We start from the raw sequence: 18438 nt of genomic DNA, 5'->3' as shown, positions 1-18438 counted from the left end.
TATTTTTACTTCAGATTTTTTTAACCACTCTTTCGAGCAGGTTGACATAACATAGAAACTGTTGAAAATGAATTAAAAACCTTTTTTTGTTTTTTGACCGTTTTTCTAAATATTTAAAACTTTTAAAAAATGAGGGGATCCTAAACTTTATGTGGCTGTATCTTTTGAGCAACAAAATATATTTTGATAAAATTTGAAACCTAATTACAATTTATGTTTGAATTCAAGATAAAGAAATTTTTTTTTTCAAAAAATAATTTACCTCAACCAGGGGGATGCAGGAGTCATTTTTCAAGGGTATTCCTGCCCCTGTGATCTGACTGCCGTGATTTTTAGCAAAGAAATTATCATTTTAATGAATATTAGCAAAATAATAGTTGCAATTATCTTCTTGTCAAAAATCTATTAGGAATGCAACAAATTTTCCATCTCTACTGACACACACAAAACATGAATAAATCTCCGATAACAAAATCAGACTAATGAAATGCCACTAACAGTATCTTAAAAATTATAATACGCCACAAAAATGAAAAAGAAATAGATATATTTTCAATCTAAGTATATATAAGATACTTACTGATAATCCAATGATGATGTTGATCAATTTAAGGTCTATGCCTAAAATAATCACTTAGTTGACCCCAGTGTACTTCTGGTTTCTTGGTTGAAAATCTAATACTGATGGGTCAAACATGTTCATGACAATTTTTAGAGATCCCTACCCTCCATCAATACCAACACATATAACAGAACTAAAAATATCCATTTTTCTGAAGGAACAAACTTCAGTTATGAGCATAGATAGGTCAGTACAATAAACAATATCTTTTTCAAAAAAGTTTTTACCGATCTTGAGCTGACATTTTATCACATCGTAAAACCTATTCAATTAGTGTGACCTGTTTGTAACTTCAGCATAGGTGTTCTCCTGTATTCCAGATCGTCCAACATCTTTTCTTACCTCCTTCCTTATTTCTAACACTGCACAATTTGAAAGATCATGGTTTATCTTCAAGTTCATGACTGTTTCACTTCTTATATGCCTTCTTAGTGATCGGTCTCTGTATACTTTAACAGGAAGAGCTTTACCTCCTGTTGCAAGTTTTATTATTTTACTATCACCAACAACAGATATTTTTTTTAGCGTACAAAAAACAACTCAGTCAACAATATTTTGATTCTTTGAAATAATTAAGGCGTGAAGATTTTGAACAGTTTTTCTTTGCTGCAAGGATGTCAAAAACCAGGATCAACAATTTGACAGCATTCTGAGCAAAATGAATTTCTTTTTTCGAATTTAATCTTTTCAGATTCTACATAGGTGAATTCAGAAAAATTAAGTGTACTATTACTTTTAGTACACTGCCCTAGGCAGCAAATAGCATAATTGTAGTTGCCATCTTTTTGTTTAGTTCTTCCCAATTTTTTAACTTGATCATGACGATTAATTCAGGAAGTCTCCACAGCTTTACTGATAGCTTTACCTTTCTGTTTTAAATATAAGTTTGTCTTGCAGCTTCCGCATATTCCAGATGGATGAGAATTTAGGCTCAGACTGAATCCAGGGTCCATAAAGTCTTTGATCAGATAATCAATGAATCATTCTTTTCCAAAGATAGACATTTTTTGGCTTTATCAACACAACAGAAACATATCCATCTCCTATTTTCTAAATGAGATCTTGCTTTTTGCAGACTCATTTTGTACAAAAAAGTTTTTATTTAGTATTCTCTGTATTAGATCTTTTAAATTTTATATATCTATAACAAATTGTTTAATTTAAACAAATTATCAGACAATTGATGTAAAATTTATTGAGATTTATTTGTCTAAATTATCGTATTTATGCCATTAGTTTGATATTATATCATTTGTAATTAGTCTCTTAATAAAATTAACTTCAATTTCAGGCACAAATTACATGATTTGCAAACAAGAGTAGAAATACCTTTGAAAAACGCCCCCTGTATCCACCTGTTTGAGGGAAAGTAATTTAAAAAATATATATATATTACCTTGAATCCCATCATAAATTGTAATTAGACTTCAGATTTTATCAAAATATATTTTGACGCTCAAAAGATACAGCCACAAAGTTTAGGACCCCCTTATTTGTTGAAGGTTTTTAATATTTAGAAAAATGGTCAAAAAATGAAATAAGATGCGGTTTTAATTCGCTTTCAACGGTTTCTATTTCATGTCAACCTGCTCGAAAGAGTGGTTAAAAAAAATCTGAAGTAAAAACAACTTCAACTTAAAACCTCTATAAAAGAGCAGTGTAGTAGATATTTTTTATATACATACATACAGTGCTCAAAGTGAGGCGGGATGGGGCGGGATGCTATCCCGTTACCTTTTTAAATTTTGAAAACCATCCCACTCCTTTTTAATGCATATTTTGGGGTGGGATGCCATCCTGGTACATATTATATTAATGGAAATTTTATTTTATTTTCCTCCTATAAATAAACTTGTAAAAACAATTTTAAAGTTTGCGGCAATATGCGACTTTAAATGAACTAAAGTCATAGCTGTTATTAAAAAATATGCGGTAGAAAGTTCAATAACTAAATCGATAATTATAAAACATTGCGTCTTTTCTTTTGTATTTTAAATAAAAAGTTACCAAGCAACAAAAAGCGACATTTGCTTTTTTTTTCGTTATAGTATCATTAGGGTTTTTTTTGGTGAAATAAAATATAGTACACAGTAGATTTACTAAACATTAAATGTTATGATTTTTAAAAAATTTACTTATTATTAATATGGATAAATGGCTAGCAAGCGGAAGGAAAAGAAAGTTAAGCAGTGATAGTTCTAAAAGTAATTTGGAAAATGACACTGAAATAAATAAAGAAGTGACAGATTTTTCGAGTATTGAAACTTGCCAATCCTTTCCTCAATGTGATGGTATTTTTCCAGACTACTGGTCTGATTTACAGTGGAAGGAGAAATTAAAAACATTTGACTCGTTGACAGTTTCATTAACAGGTCTTGGTTGTTCTGTTTGTAAGTCAGCAAATAATTTAGGTGCCGAAAAATCTCAAGGAATAAAATTGGCTAGCAAGTGGACGCTTGGCAACGTTAAGGAGTATGGAGAAACAAAAAAAACAACAACAACAATCAATGAGGAAAAAGCTTTCAACCCATAAACTATCAGTTGCACAAAAAAAAAGGCTTGTAAAATTATTTCAGTCCAAAAAAAACACCATAGAGATGTTTAATTCAAAAATGCATATCAATCAGCACGAAACTACCTACCGCATATTTCCCACTGTTTATCACATTGCAAAAATGAATCGTCCATTTTCTGATTTGAAAGAACTAATATTATTACAGGTAGAAAATGGTTTAGACATGGGACGTATTTTACAATCTGATCACGCACGCGCTGATATTGTTTATCACATTTCAAATGAAATGTGCACTAAGCTTGTAAAATATATTCTTCATAACGATAATAAAGTAGAGTTTATGATAGACGAATCTACCACGATGAGCAAAAAGTCTATTGCAAACTCTTTTATATGTGCTTTACACAATTTTGGTTTTGACAACAATTTTTTATTACCAAATTGGGTGCCTTTTGCATGTGATGGTGCTTCTAATATGCTTGGCAAAAAGACAGGCGTGGCCCAGTTACTTTTGAATCAGTTTCCTAATTTGTATTTATGGCATTGTAACAATCACCGATTAGAGTTAGCAGTAAATGATGTTGTGCGCAATATCTTACCAATTTGTTATATGAAAAGCTTTTTTGATAAATTATATTCCATTTACAGTGCATCTCCTAAAAACAAAAAAGCACTGGAAACTGTTGCTATGGCTTTAAGTGTAAAACTAAATTCCATTGGACGAATTCTAGGCACTAGATGGGTGTCGTCTAGCGCTCTATCTGTGATGGCTGTTTGGAATAATTATGAATTTTTTAGTAAACTAAGTGAAAATCTTGATTCTAGAATGTTTACAACTAGAGCTGCACATAAATCTTTACAAGACAAAGAAAATGATCCAAACAAAGAAAAATACTATAATTTAATAAAAAATTTACATATTTTTGATGAGCCACAATGGTTTGCAGACCAAGATCCATGCTATTGAGATAACGATATTAGACAATTAGCAAAAACTTTAAATATTTGTGAAATTAATTTTAAACTAATTTTAGGAATTGTGAACACCGGCATTAAAGTCTATAAATGAAAGTGAAACATTTTGGAAGATATTCTGACCGAATTTTTTTTCAATTATTTAAAAATTGGTAAATACAAAAAAATAAGACTTATTTAAAAATAAAATGTTTAAATATACCATTGTTTTTTGATTGCTTAATGACGTTTGATGTGAAACTCAAATCAATATTTTACGGACCTCAAAAGAATATAACGGACCTCAAGTTGTTTTTTTAATATAGGTTTTTTACTATAGGGATACTCTAGGGATTTATAATTCCTTTATTTAATCTACACAAAATACGAAATCTATAATTTTAGAATAGGTGGGATGGTGATTAGAAAATATTTAAAACCATCCCGCTACCTTTTTCCCACTTCGAGCACTGCATACATACATACATACATACATACATACATACATACATACATACATACATATATATATATATATATATATATATATATATATATATATATATATATATATATATATATATATTTGGCCTAGGAATTAATTCGTGCGGTTTGACAAGGGATTACGAAACTAGCTTATTGTCTCAGCATTTCATTTAGCCACGCATGCGTGCAAAGATCACTGTTATTGCGCATCATTTTCATTATAAATCATTTGATTTAAGCGTAAACAACACTATTTTAAATTTAACTGATAATATCGATTTTTGTTCGTGATAAAGTGTTTTTGCGGGGGATTCTTCTTCATTACTTTAACATGAAGAAAAGTGCTACCGAAAGTCATCATATTTTGGTTGAAGTATATGATGACCATGCTCTAGCTGAGCGAACGTGTCATAAGTGGTTTGCACGGTTTAAAAGTGGTGATTTTTGTTTGGAAGACCAAGAGCAACCAGGACAGCCGAAAAAATTTGAAGATGCAGAATTGGCAGCATTGCTCGATCAGGATTCTTGTCAAGCGCAAGAGGACCTTGCAAAATCATTAGGAGTTGAACAATCAACAGTTTCCAGACGCCTCAAAGCCATGGGTATGATTCAAAAAAAGTCTCATTGGGTTCCACATAAATTAAAAGACAGAGACATGGAAAGAAGAAAGACCATTTGTGAATTGGTGCTTGAAAGACAGAAAAGAAAGGGATTTTTGCATCGAATCGTTACTGGTGATGAGAAATGGATTTATTACGAGAATCCTAAACGAAAAAAGGCCTGGGTAAAGCCAGGTGAACCAGGTCCATCACAACCCAAACAGAATATTCACTGTGCAAAGGTTATGCTGTGTATATGGTGGGATATGAAAGGTGTGGTGTACCATGAGCTTCTGACACCTGGTGAAAATATTAATGGAGAACGCTATCGACGATAATTAATGCATTTGAGGCAAGCTCTGGTCATAAAACGACCAGATTGGGGTAACAGACATGATAAACTCATTTTTCAGCATGATAACGCTCGACCACATGTCGCAAAACCTGTCAAAAACTATTTGGAAAATGTTGGATGGGAAGTGTTACCCCACCCCCCGTATTTTCTGGACATTGCTCCTTCTGACTACTACTTGTTCGATTGCATGAATAACGATTTGATTGGACAGCGCTTCACTTCTTCAGAAAATATCGAAAAATGGGTCTCTGATTGGATCACTTCTAAGGATGAAGCATTTTTTCGACACGGAATTCGTAAATTGCCTGAAAGATGGACAAAAGTAGTGACTAGCGATGGACACTATTTTCATTAATGTATTCATCCATTTAGTTTTTGAAATAAACCTTCAATTTTCAATTAAAAAGTGCATGAATTAGTTCCTAGACCTAATATATATATATATATATATATATATATATATATATATATATATATATATATATATATATATATATATATATATATATATATATATAACTTAAGGTTTAAAGAAAAAAATGGATTAAAAAAATACTTAGAGTTATTATTGATGAAATGATTAAAAATTTAACTCATAAAAGCTCAAATAAAAAAATCAGCAAATGCAATTAGCAAATGCAGTAACAATTAAAAGCACATTTTTATTTAGAGATATATAAAGATTTATAATTATTTAAGCATAAAGATTAAATACCCTATAATTAAACTGAGCATAACCCTATAATTTAATGTCCTTATTGTCTATGTTTGCTACCTTATAATTTAATTTCTTGATTGTCTTTTTTTTTGAACTTTCAAAAGATGGTAAGCCTGAGTAATTGATTTTGAAAAGTTGGTAAAAAAACTGGACTATTTGTAGGCGCACTACAACAGAAATTTATATTTTACTCATTATCAGTACCATGAGTCTATTATTCTAATTTAAGATTCTAAATTTCTAAATTTAGTCTAAGATCTAATTTTTAAATATAAGTATAATAAGTATAATATGCGGTAGTGGTGTAGTGGTAAAGCGCTCGCCTCATAAGCGAGAGGTTCCGAGTTCGATCCCCACCACGTCCCTGGAAGTACCGCGCTCAACTTATTCATCCGCGCAGCGGCCTTGTTCGTGTTTCGGAGTTATAGAGTTGAGAGAGGGTTATAACCACTATTAAGTAGCCTCCTCATCTGTAGTGGCCTTCATGGCCTTGAGGAGGCGAATAACAAAAAAAAAAAAAAAAAAAAAAAAAGTATAACTTTTATTTTTGAATTTGTTGAAACTTTTAAAATTAATCTAGCTCATTTCTGGAAAATCAAGGCATGACATTTCTGGAAAATCAAGGCATGACATTTTGATTCAATTAATAAAAAATTTCAAATTGACATTAAAGAGTTGAAATTGTAAAGTTATTCCTCAAACAAATTTACAATCAACCTCATCTAAAAGGACTAAAAAATTCTTTTATGGAAAAAATACAAAAAACTTTTGAGTTTTTTTTTGTAATATTTACATTATTCTTCTTTTTAATATTTTTCCCTTTACATTATTCTTACTCATTATTCATTCTCTTGGGTATTTTATAAATCACTTGGATATTTTATTCTCTTGGGTATTTTCATACACAATCTTACTGTAATTTTACTTAACAAAGTTACTGTAATTCTTTTAATAGACATTTTATGTCAATTAAAAGAATTACATACAAAGTTTGGCATATGCCTGAAAATTATTTTAAGCACCATAAAAACCTATTTCAGCCCCTGCATCAATAGTTAATGACTAAAAACTGAAAAATTTGAAAAATTATATTCTCATAATTTCATGTTCAAAACTATATTTATAACAAAAAAATGTACAGTTTTTTATGCATGATTTTTTTTCAATTATTCAAAATCTAATCAAAATAAAAGTTGTAAATTTTTTCATTTTTGAAGCAGTACCTACCTGCCATATAATAACTAAACCGCAAAGTCCTATAAATCTCATTTTCACACATTTCGGATCAAACCATCGAACCTCTGTCCAACTAAATTTTAATTCAACATCTTTTCAAAACATCATTTACAACTTTAAAATTACTTTAAAAATTTATTAAAAATTTTAAAATTAAAAACAAACCTAATTGGAGTAAACTGCAAAACAGCTCTTCGAATTCTTTTAGATGTTCCTTGAATATCTCTGCAAAAATATACAACATCTTAATTGATTGTAAAATTTTGAAGAATAGGGAAAATCATTTAAAAAATTTTTTTTTTGTATTCTGTATTAAAAAAATGTATATTACTACTATTTACTGTGCATATATATATATATATATATATATATATATATATATATATATATATATATATATATATATATATATATATATATATATATATATATAATCTAATATATATATATATATAACTTAATATATATATATATATACATATATATATATAATCTAATATATATATATATATATATATATATATATATATATATATATATATATATATATATATATATATATATATATATATATATATAATCTAATATATATATATATATATATATATATATATATATATATATATATATATATATATATATATATATATATATACATATACAGTATGCAAAAAAAATAATCGTACACTTAAAAAAAAATCATAATTTTAAAGATTGCATCAAAAAAATGAGTTGTCTGTTTTTTAAAAGTTTTCTGTTATTTAAAAGTTTTTTTTAGATATCTTATCAAGTATTGTTTTAAGAATTTATTTGTGTTTTGGTGAGTTAATTGCTTTTCAAACCTTTTAAATTTTACACAATTGATCTAATGATACATAAAATTGACTGCAAGAAAAATAATCGTACAGTTTAAAAATAATACTAAATTGATCAAATTCTATGGAAATTAGTATCGAGTGGGGCCTCCTTTAGCCTTGATGGCCTCATCTATATGATTTGGCATTGAGTTGATCAAATTTTGGGTCTCTTCTATTATTATATTATCCCATGCCCTCATTATAGCTTCTTTCAAGTTGTCTTTGCGTCTAAATGCTCGGTCACCAATTATTCTATCCAAAATATACCACCAATTTTCTATTGGATTCAAGTCCAGACTTTGAGATGGCCATCATTTCAAAACATTGATGTTATTTTTGTCAAAGCATAACCAGTCTTAAATAAATGTCTTTGTTTGATCTCATCCTTTATATTTTCTATATGATACTACTTTTATGTGTGTTTCCCTATTTATTTATTTTTTATGTATACCTAAGCAACAGAACTACGGTTACATACATAATTGCTGTCTCCATGGAAAAATATGTTTGTTTTTGGAACATGTCTGTGTTAGCTTTTAGAACCAGAAAATAATATAAATTCTATATATAGATGTTAAATCTATCATACGTAATATGAAATATGGCTGGGTTAGCTAATTCAGGGATAGAATTATTTACGCTGGTTTCTAGTAATATTTGTCTCAATCTAACTATGTCTATTTTCTACACATGCTTTTAATCTGCTTATAGAGTTCATCAATTGTAGAGAGTTTGTGATCACACACAATATTTTTTAAGCTTAAAGGAAGTCCAGAGGAGAAAGGTCAGGAGAACATGCTTGTTCTTCTGACCTTTCTCTTTTGGTCCATTTGAATGGACTTCTTTGAGGAAGGCCATTCAAATGGACCTTATCTGCCTATTTGAGGGAAATTTTGAGGGAAGTTGAGGGAAATTTTGAGGGAAGTTGAGGGAAATTTTGATCGAGCCAGCTTCTTACTAGACAGGAATGATGGGCAGAAGTTCCGCCTTGTTGAAAGTACATACCACATTGTATAACCTAAAGCCATAAAAACTTTCCATGTATATGTTAATACAGTACAATCTTTCTAATTCAAATTGTATGGGAAAAAATAAAAGTTCAAATTAGAGATATTTTCCCATCATAGAAAGTTGACATTTTTTCAAATATTCTAGTCAAAGTAACGAATAGAAATCAAACCAACAAACATATAGTAATTCTTAGGCCTAAATGCAATATTTATTATGGGTTTAAAACTTTTACATAATCAAAAAAAAGTCATTAATTGTAGATCCATGTCAATGACATAATTTATATCTTTAAGAGCTTTTGTCAAATTATCTCTAAAGTTCGAATAAAGTCTGTAATTTTCAAGTATATTGATAGCATGCATTGCCTTGTTCAAACTTGATTTTGTACCAATGCCAGAAACATCAATGGGCTCATCATCAGATTCCTCTTCAGTTTCAATGATTTCCTCATCAGATCATTTGTAGCCAATGCAAACATCGAACTCTATGTTTACTAACTCATCGGCCGTGAGGTTAAAACCTGCATCAAATTTTGTTTTTGACAATTCAAGATCATCTTTTAAGTTTTCTATTACAGCCTCCTCTAGATCAAAGCCACAGAAAAGATTGTTATTAACATTTATATCTTTTTCTACTGCTTCTTATAATATTCCAGATTTCTTGAAACAATTTAAAAAGGTCTGGTCTGGAATGGAATTTCATGCTTTTGTTAGCATAAACATAGCAGTTAAGATATAAAACTTAAGTGTCTTATTCTCTTTTTCCAAGACAACCATCTGCTTTGTCACTGCAATGGAGCAATATTTTACTTTAAGAGATCGGATAATTCCTTGATCCATAGTTTGGGTGATCGAGGTTGTATTCAGTGGAAGAAAGATAAGCACAACCCAATCAAGTTTCTCCACGTTAGGATGGGCAGAACAATTATCTATAATTAAAGCCATTCTTTTCTTCTGAAAACTAAACTTTAGATCAATTTCTTTAAGCCACTCCTAGAATAATTCTGCCGACATCCAACTTTTTGGTTGGGCCTGATAGCAGCAATGAATGTTTTTCATACTTTTGAAACATCTAGGAGACTTCAATTTTCCATTTACAAACATTGAAAGTCTTTTTCGTCTAACATCACCCACTGCTATCCCAGTCAGGTAAACTTTACTATGCTTGCATCCTGTGCACTTTACATTTTTTAAATGTAAACTTTTATTAGGCAAACATTGGTAGAAAAGACCAAATTGATCTGCATTAAAAATATTTTCAAATGTAGTGATCATTTGCTTATTAATCGATTTTGCCTCTCCAGAAATGGTTTTAAAAGATATAAAATACCTACAAAAAAGATTTATAATTGCTTAGACATAACTTGTACATATGTTTAAATGTAACTTTGACATGCAAGTTCCCAGAATGTTCAACTCTGGAAAATAATATTTTATTTTCTTAAAACAATTAAAGAAAAAAGCAGTAAAATAATCATATATTGTAAAGTCACTAATCATAAAAATTGGATAAAATAAAAAAAGAAACTAATTTACTTTTTCCTAAATTTGTCTACCCATACATCCGAAACTTGAAAGTTTTTGAAGCTTAAATCTTTTGCAAAATATAAAGCTTCTTCTTTTACCAGCAAACCACTTAATAGCTCTCATTCGTTTGAACCATTTAATTACAGCTTTGTTTACTTGGTAATACATATCAACTTTCAACCTTTTGGCCAAATTTCCTTGACAAAAAGCAAGATTTTATCTTTATTTTTTTTCAGGTTCAAAGAGTGTTTGGTTGAATATCAAAAAAAATTTGAAACCTCTTTGTTTTTCCTTTCTCTAATTCCAGTAGAGCTTTGTATTTCCGCTTTAAATTGTTTTCATTATGCTGTCTCTTTGATGCCGTGATTCTTTTTTTGAACAGAAGAAAATAATTCACCCTAATCGTTTTTCAAAAACTCAAAACATTCGAAACTTGAAAAAAGTGTTTGACTATTTAACAAACTTTTTACACGTCAGAAATTTAAAAAGTTCAATTTACAGAGAGAATCTTACTGACGAGTCTGAAAAATCCATTCGAACTGTGGAGGTTTTTGAATTATAGAAAGTTAAATGTAAGAGTTTCTTAAGCATATTTCACAAAGACTTTGCATTTAAACGAATTATGGAGCTTTTCTAATTTAGGAGATTTGATTTAGAGAGATTACAACAGTTATGGCAGTTTATAATACCATTCAGTGTGAATTGGCTCTTGTCTGACCAAATAATCTTGTTTAGCAAGTTGGAACTTTAAACTTTGTTAACATGATTTCACAAAACTCCATTCTTTTGTTGAAGTCATTAAGCTCTTCATCTGAATAATCAAAAAAACTTCTTTCACAACATTTACAACAGTAACTGTTTGTGCTCATTTTTTTTGGACAATACTCATAAGAGTTGACAAATTGTCTGTTTGTTCCACCATTTTTTAAAGCATTAAATAGATTCCCAGTGACAACAAAATGAAAGTGGCTGGATCCTTCTGGATCATGAACATTGCCTTTGAAACTTGATTCACTCTCTTGTCAACTAAATTTTGAACCATTTTCTTGTGAGGTGGTGAATCGGTAAAATGACTTTTTCATTTTCTATCAACCTCTTGAAAAATCACAAATTTAGCTGTGAAGTCATGCTTTTTTTATATATCTAAATTAATAATTAAACTTTAAATAATATATTATTTAAACTTTTATAATATATGTATATACATACATACATACATACATACATATATATATGCACATATATATATATATATATATATATATATATATAGTTCTATAGTTTGTTGCGTTTGGGAAGCACGGAAAGAAAAAAGTGATTCTTATACCAACATATACGTCACTTTTAATTACTTTTGACTTTCCTCCAACATTTGCGTGTTAAACGAAAGTCAAAACCATTAATTTAATTACAAATTAATCGTTTTATAAAAAAACCACAAAAATGCAAATTTAATTGACCAGAATGTTTTTAAAAACATTCTGAATGTTTTTAAAACATTCTGAATGTTTTTAAAACATTCTGAATGTTTTTAAAACATTCTGAATGTTTTTAAAACATTCTGAATGTTTTTAACAATATAAACAATGTTTTTATTTTTATTTTTTTTAATAAAATGTTTTCATTTTTATTTTTTTTAACAAAATGTTTTTATTTTTATTTTTTTTACTGTAAATCATGTGCGGAGTGTTACATCGACTGTCATTGCTACATCGCTACATCGACTACATTGCTACATCGACTATCTTATAGCCTGACTCGCAAGGGAGTGCTGCTACATCGACTGAGGGTTTGGTTGGGGCAGGCACTCTACCATTAATAAAAAAAAAAAAATCTGGTCTTGCATTTTAATTTTTACTTTTTGTCAACAAAATGTGGAAAAAACTTTCGGACAACATATAAGGGTTTTATATATATATATATATATATATATATATATATATATATATATATATATATATATATATATATATATATATATATATATATATATATATATATATATATATATATATATATATATATATATATATATATATATATATATATATAGATATATATAGATATATATAGATATATATATATATATATATATATATATATATATATATAATATATATATATATATATATATATATATATATATAATAAATATATTATGATAAATAAAAGTAATACGTTAATATATTCTACAAAAAGAGTATTCAAAGTTTTTAAATAACAGACCAGTAATAAATTATAAATATATATATTTTTTAAATGAAGCCATTTTGTATCAGAGTTGGATTAATTTAATATATGAACATTCTCTCAATACTAATTTTTTATTCATTTAAAAAATTTTCGCTAGATTTTAGATACAAGCAACTTCAGCTTTAATTACAAACTAATAATTATATTTAATTACAAACAAACAGTAAATTCACTTTTTATTAGCTTCTTTAAAGTTCAGCTTCTTTAAATGCTACATAAATATAAAAAATATGGCATCCATAATTGCGTTTTTACATATTGACCATAATCTAAATTCATACCTCCACTTTTAGGTCTGCATTTATAATACTGAATTTCAATTGATTCTCAAATTTTTTTTTTTAATTTTTCAGGTTCTATTTTTAACTTTTTTACTTGCTCCCATTTTATATTTCATGGACATGTTTTTTATGATTTTTATATTGTTCTAGTCGTTATTTTTATTTTTGTTTTGCCAATTTTTTTTTACACTCGCATTTTATTAGGTATACTTCAGAATAGCTATTTAGTGGTTGTTTTGTTGCTCAAGGTTGGCAAAGATTTAAGATTTGCACTAGATTTAAAAACTGTCATTTAACCTGCTTTCCTAAAGATTTTTTGAAGTTTTGGTGATATAGTTGGCATGGATGCTTCATTGTTAGATTAGACTATTTCATTTTTAAGTGTTGTTTTTTTATAACAATATTCGCAAGTTTTGATAATTTATTCTTTTCGTATCCATTTTCAGCAAATTGTTTACAAATTTTTCAGAACATATTAATAAAGTTCTATGGCTAAATCCCTTAAATATTTCTTCCACAATTTTTAGATTGTGATTTAAATTGAACTTAACCTGGATATTTGTTATTCTTTCTTTTTGATGTATGTTAAAATCATAATTACCTTTCAGATTGTTAATTGTGATTTTAACATATATCAAAAAAAAGCAATAACAAATATTCAGGTTAAGCCCAACTCAAATCAAAATCCAAAAATCGTAGAAAGAAAATTTAAGGAATTATATTTAATTATTTAATTATTTATTTAATTATGTTTGGGACTTTAGAGAATACTCAAAAATGTTTTTTGAAATCAAAAGATTTTAAAAAACAAGAAAGTTCTTTACTTTATAAATGAGAAATGAGTTTTATTATTTATGTTTTTATAAAAAAGTGTATTTAAATAAATATTTTATCAAACAAATGATAAAACAAATTAAAAATTAAAAACAATGCATTTAATAATATGATTAAAAATAATTAATGATATGAATAAAGACTTAAATACTGTTTTTTTATATAAACCAATAAAAAAGCAACAACTTTATATTTATTTTATTTTAATTATAATATAATAATTTTAATTATAATATATATAATTATAATATAATAATGTAAACAGCTACAATAAATTAAAAAAAAAAACAGAAAACTGAAAACAAATACTTTATACTTTCCCAGTGATACTTTCTCATTTCAAGTTTTTTACAAACATATAGCCCAAAATGAATTCCAAGACCATTGCAAATAAGTATATCTAATAAGATGGAATCCCACCAACATTCTTGAAAATTTTTCAGCAGATGAGCAAAAGCAATCTAAAAAAAAAACAATGTAGAGATATGTTTGATAAAAAACAAGTAATATGTCCTTAAACATGTATATTAAACATATTTTCTGACATTGATATGTCATCTTGAATTAAAACATTTTTATCTAAGTAGCTAGCTGTTATCTAAGTAGCTAGCTGTTATCTAAGTAGCTTTTTGTGATCTAAGTAGATAGGGGTTATCTAAGCAGCTAGCTGTTTTCTAAGTACTTAACTGTTATCTAAGTAGCTAGTTGCTATCTAAGTAGCTAGCTGTTATCTAAGTGCCTAACTATTATCTAAGTAGCTAGCTGTTATTTAAGTACCTAACTGTTATCTAAGTAGCTAGTTGTTATCTAAGTAGCTAGTTTTATTTAAGTAGTTAGTTGTTATCTAAGTAGCTAACTGTTATCTAAGTAAGGTGGATAATATTTTTCCAATCAAGATCCCTATTTAAAAAAATGAACTCTTTAAAATAATTTTTATTGTTAAATAAAAGATCTTTGAATATGGAAAAAACAATGACTTGTTTGGAGAAAAATTTTAAGTTTTCTTAACATAGAAGAGATAAAAACACGAGAATCTTCAAAATATACATATATATATATATATATATATATATATATATATATATATATATATATATATATATATATATATATATATATATATATATATATATGATTTCAGTGTAGACATCGTGTATAAGAGTGTATGTTATATTAATAACAAAACATCAAACAATACGAATTCTCTTAATACAAATAATAATTTATTTTGAGAAATTTTTACTGGGTTATGGATACCAGCATCATCAGCTCGTAAAAATTACTATATTTTACATATTTTATATTATATATTTTACGAGCTGGTATCCATAACCCAGTGAAAATTTCTCAAAATAAATTATTATTTGTATTAAGAGAATTTGTATTGTTTTATGTTTTCTTATTAATATATATATATATATATATATATATATATATATATATATATATATATATATATATATATATATATATATATATATATATATATATATATATATATATATCCGTCTCTCGCGTCTCCTAAGAAGGGTTGATATATATGTATATATCAACCCTTCTTAGGAGACATTATGTGCATTTGCATACGTTATATGACCACGTACATAATACTTTGTTTTGACACCTTGGTCACAGTTCCTTGCCATGGCCAAGTTGTTAAAACAAATTAAATCAGAAATAATAAAACATAAAATTAGTTTATGTTTTTATTTTAATTTAAAAGTGTTTCACGTTTTAAAGTTCTTTAATCCAAGCTTAACTACTTCAAGACTTAAAAATTTGAAACTTTGATATTTTCTAATGTCTAAAAAGCAAATAAAACATTAAAAAAAAAAATATCCGTTATAAGGATTTGAACCCTCCAATGCTGATATAACAGTAGTGCATCATTAATGACGCAATCAACCTAAGCCTCTGGTTTATCCTTTATTTATTATTATTGGTTAAGTTCATTTCTCTTTTCAGTTTATGGTTTGTTTATTTTTAATTTTCTCTTTAAACTAGTTTGTTTTTTCAGCAAATTTTAAAATTTTTGAAATCAGAAAAATCATGCTTTTTATTAAGATTATCAACAAGTAGTTTCTATGGTTTCCATGGTTATCAATCTAAAATTTTGTTTCGCACTGCTACTTGTATATGTAACATGTGACAAAATATATCAAAATACTTCAATTGTTTTACCTTCGCAAGTATCTAAAGATAATTTGAACATAACTTGATTCCTTGCTCAGCAACATCGTTGGTAACTTTGACTGTTTTAACAAAAGATTTCGCCCTTCAATAGTTTCCATCTTTCTCCTATTCTGAAGGAGGGAGTTTGAGCCATTTACCATTATCATTTAACTTATGAACGAGTAACCAAGATTGTTTCCCTGTATATGACAAAAGCTCCGAGTTCTTTTGAACAGATGGAAGAAAAGGTTTTCCAGAACTGATAGCAAGTGGATTTCCCATATTTATCAACTTTAATACAGTATTAGTTTTTTCATTGGCAGAAAGTTTATTAGAAAATAGACTGAAGACAGAAACCTCCTCATTTAAATACCAAGAGTGCCTAGTAAGAACTTCTTGAGCTTTTTAAGCAGCCACAGTGAAGCCTGATATTTTTCCCAGAACTCTTAGATCTTTGTATAACTAAATATCATTAACTGGTGCATCAGAACCTTTTGTTGCTTATATCCAAGCTTTAATATACAAAACCGAGCTGAAAGTCAAAAAAAATTTTAATTTTACTATATCAGAATCAAGTAAACCTTTTTTAAAGATAAACATCTTTGGTGTGTAAAATAAATGGGACATCCATCTCGCATGATGATTTGCTCCACAAGTTTTCCATTATTTTGGTTTTGACCACCAAAAAGATAAAGAGCTAATTCTGCCGCTTCCTTATAATCATCATTGATAGTTACATTTTACTTGTTTCTCTAAGAACACACAAGTTTCTCGTGCTTTCATTTTAAGAAAAGTATTTTCAAGATCTAGAGACATATTTAGATTTTTGAGTGGTACCTTCTCTACACAGATCTTTTTTCTTTTTTGAATTTCTAAACAGAAGAAAATTTTTAAAGTCTATATTAACATCAGCTTTTGTATCTTTTTTAAACAAAGAGTCCCAAATTGCTACCAGGATCAATTCAAAAATATGATGGTGACAAACCAGCCAAAGTAGAGTTTTCATTAATTTGCATTCATCTAGAAGTGTTGCAGCTCCATTCATTATACCTGTGTTACAAGCAGTCGTGTCAAAAACCTGGGCAACAATGTTTGTTTTGAGATCCCATTCCTCCAATCTTCTAAGACTCCTTTGCAGATAGCAAGTCCTGTACTGGAATGTATAGGTTTTATTGACAATATTTTGCCTTCAACACAATTAGGAAAACCACTCATTAAACAGTTAAATACTCGAACTTTTGACCAGAGATTTGTTTCAAAAGCTTTCCGTCCCAGCGAAGTGTCAAATGATCTAATTTAACTTTTTTTTAAACTCGGTTATGATTTTATTTGCCTATTTAGCTTTCTTGATCTTCTTGAATTTATTGTATTTATTGAAATGTTAACATTCTCAGGTTTAACACCACCTGCATAAAATAAAAATTTAAAGAACAGTCGGTAAAAAAAACCCAACTTAGAACTAGAATTGCAGAAGTATTCATCATTAGCTGAGGATTCGATAACTTAGTTCTGTCTGTTGTTGCTTTAATCATTAAGTGAGATATAAAGTTCTTTGGTAAAACCAGAGTGATGGTATCTGATCCAGTATTAATCTTTTCTTCAAGTTGCTTTTTTAAAATATTAAATTCCGGATCACTTTTGGAAGTGTTTTTAAATACACAAAAAATGACTAGATTCATTGAAAAGAAATTCTTCAGCTGAATCACTGCTATAACTAACAGGATGACTGAATAAGTGCGAGCTGGCTTAAGTGCAAATGGCGTAAATGCGAACTTGCATAAGTGTGAAGCAGTTTCAAAAACTGGCACCAGTGCGAACTAGCATTAGTGCAAAGTAGCATAAGTGTGCCAAAAGAATTTGCAAACATTGACATAAGTGCAAATTGGCATAAGTGCGAAGCAGTAGCAAAAACTGGCATAAGTCAAAATTGATATAAATGCAAACTGGCATAAGTGCGCCAAATAAATTTGCTAACATCTGCATAAGTTTGAACTGGCATAAGTGCAAATTAGCACTTAT

At 28.1% G+C, this 18438-nt stretch overlaps 1 protein-coding gene across 1 annotated transcript in view; it reads right to left on the bottom strand.

Annotated features, from left to right (window-relative positions):
• LOC100202105 (phosphatidylserine synthase) overlaps nt 1-18438 on the bottom strand; it is a 65065-nt gene that overhangs the window by 26199 nt on the left and 20428 nt on the right. Inside the window, exons 6-8 of the mRNA XM_065796029.1 lie at nt 14557-14708; nt 7651-7710; nt 7477-7558 (exon numbers count right to left, since the gene is read on the bottom strand). Coding sequence (XP_065652101.1) covers nt 7477-7558; nt 7651-7710; nt 14557-14708 — 294 coding nt within the window. The remainder of the gene's footprint in view (nt 1-7476; nt 7559-7650; nt 7711-14556; nt 14709-18438) is intronic.

The sequence above is a fragment of the Hydra vulgaris genome, chromosome 04 (assembly GCF_038396675.1).
Source record: "Hydra vulgaris chromosome 04, alternate assembly HydraT2T_AEP".
Classification (NCBI taxonomy): domain Eukaryota; kingdom Metazoa; phylum Cnidaria; class Hydrozoa; order Anthoathecata; family Hydridae; genus Hydra; species Hydra vulgaris.
This window is presented reverse-complemented; position numbering and strand designations above follow the sequence as displayed.